Consider the following 2,500-nt stretch of genomic DNA (forward strand, 5'->3'; position numbering starts at 1 on the left):
CACAAAGACTTGAAAATACAAGGGTGAGGAGGGGAAAAGGTATGGGTCAAATGTCAGGGCGTTATTTTTCGTTTTCTCATTTATGTTTTACTAAGACTGGAGAGGAAGAGGGACTAGTAAAATAGCGAAGGATCCAAATGGTCAAAAACACTAGATTTTGCAGGAAAACTTTTTTATTCACACACATCAAAAATCGTCTATCTGTGTAAAAAGTTTCATCTGTCAATTTATAAACATCGCAGAGTATTTTCCTGTCCAACATCAAAGGTTTTTTTTCCAGGAAGATAAGAGAAGGATGTGCTTAGGGAGAGGGTGGAGAGGGGGGGGGGGGTAAGGTTATTTGGGTATCTTTTTCATTCTGGTTATTGATTCATTTATATGTATAGATAAATAAATACATATATATATATATATATATATATATATATATATATATATATATATATATACATATACATATATACATACATACATACATATATATATATATATATATATATATATATATATATATATATATATATATATATACAGAGACAGAGAGAGAGAGTCAGCCGTTTATCGATTATTGAGACAAAAAGGGATATATTCTCACTGTTCTCATTTACCTTCCTTGCTATTTAATGACGGGTGTTTTTTACATTACCTTTGGCATTTTGTTTAGCGAGTTAATCTTTGTTATAGAAATAAATCAATAGGTTAAATATGTATTTATGAGGGAAAGATAACTCTGATAACATGTACTCTTTGTATGTTGGAGGAAGGTTGACGCCAAGGAAACTAATCTTTATCATTGATAGGGGCATGCGTCTACAGAGTGACTTTCAATGCGATGGCATTAATGTGACAAAAAGAAAAAAAAGTTAACTGTATAAACAGCAAGGTAATCATTATATAATAACAAAGAATAAAAACAAGGATTTCTTTCCAGCTTATTACTTGAGCATTGTTATTTTTTCATTATAGTATGGCACAATTATCCTTTGAGAAGTTAAATTACAATTAAATAAATAAAAATAGACATGTAATGATTACTCACAATTTAAACCAATATTCAATAAGCGAATTATTAAAATATAACTCATAATTTTATATTTACAGAGCAATTATTTTTGATCATCTAAATTACCTTAAACTGTATAATTAGACGACTTTGAAAACAAACAAACAAACTAATAATTATCCAAACGTCAAAAATATTCGACTTCAAAAACGAACCAATCCTTGACTTAACATCATAGCATAGATCAAATCGATCAAAAACATACATCTGTAACATATAGTAAAAAAAATATATATATAAATAAATATGTAAACAACGAACACAAAATAAAACGAACAAACTCACCTGTCCATCGGCGCCAGCTTCAACCTCCTCGATGCGTTCGCTGAGCTGAATAACCTGAACGCTGAGGTCGGCCTTCTCTCGCTCTACCTGGAAAGCGATAAAGACAATTGATTTAATTGAAGGGATTGATTGAATGGCTAGATGGAGGTTCGGGGGAGGTAGTGGTAGGTCTCGTTTATTCATTTATATCTATATATCGTTATTGGAAACATTTTGAAGTTGTGGGAACGGTGATAGAATATATTTAAAAAAAATAATAATAACAGATAAATAATTGGATAAATACTAGATTCTAAACGTATTTGATATCAACAAAGTGATGACTAAAAAGTTAATCACAATAGACCCATTCCTCAAGATGAAGATACAAAGATACTCAAAGACTTTTTCCCTTACTCATACTTTCCATCACAGAAGCACAAATTATCTAAACATAACCTACATCACTCAGTGGCACGAGCTATTACTGAAACCTACAAGAGGGGGACACATGAACCTCCATTTCCGTCGTTCGTCAGGTCACGTCAGGTCAAAAGACAGGCCTGTAAATAGGCCTAACCCACATACCTTCTCATTCCCCGGAAATTCCCGTGCATTCCGAAATTGCACATGTTTAACTGTGGGCTTCTGCTAGCCTACATACCGACGAATGTTATAGTTCTACGAATTAAGGTTGAAGGAAAGAGATGAAAGGAAGAAAAAAAGATCCAAGTGGCGTTAAAAGGAGAATGATGCGTGGAATGATCTAATGATGTGGCAAAATTGATGATAAAAACGACATTGAAGGAACATAAAACTAACCTTCAGAACAGACACAAAGGGAGACAAAAATATGTTCGCCTCGAGGAAAGATTAGAAACAGATGAAGGTTGTCCATGAGGAACAACCTGTGAAACACATGACTCTGGATGATACACTAACACATATATAACGCATCATCATCATTATTATTACTTTCCTTTCAGTTTATAACGCTCCCACTTTGCCTAAGTTGTTAAGGAGACCCGTCGGGAGTCTGCTCACGCCCACGCTCTTTGGCAAGGGTGTGAGGCCGTCAGTTAGGTGACAGGTTAGCAGATTTCTCAATTCTGAAGATGAAAGGAATCTTAACGCCTGCTGTCGTTTCGATTCCTTCGTATTGACAGTGATGCG

At 34.0% G+C, this 2,500-nt stretch overlaps 1 protein-coding gene across 2 annotated transcripts in view; it reads right to left on the reverse strand.

Annotated features, from left to right (window-relative positions):
* Positions 1-2,500, reverse strand: part of LOC122249255 (paramyosin, long form) — an 88,045-nt gene that overhangs the window by 41,587 nt on the left and 43,958 nt on the right. For both annotated transcript variants that reach the window (XM_086538767.1, XM_086538766.1), the window contains exon 3: positions 1,349-1,435. In XM_086538767.1, coding sequence (XP_086394893.1) covers positions 1,349-1,435 — 87 coding nt within the window. The remainder of the gene's footprint in view (positions 1-1,348; positions 1,436-2,500) is intronic.

This window comes from Penaeus japonicus, unplaced genomic scaffold (genome assembly GCF_977035675.1).
Source record: "Penaeus japonicus unplaced genomic scaffold, GWHDUDI00000001_assembly GWHDUDI00000007, whole genome shotgun sequence".
Lineage (NCBI taxonomy): Eukaryota > Metazoa > Arthropoda > Malacostraca > Decapoda > Penaeidae > Penaeus > Penaeus japonicus.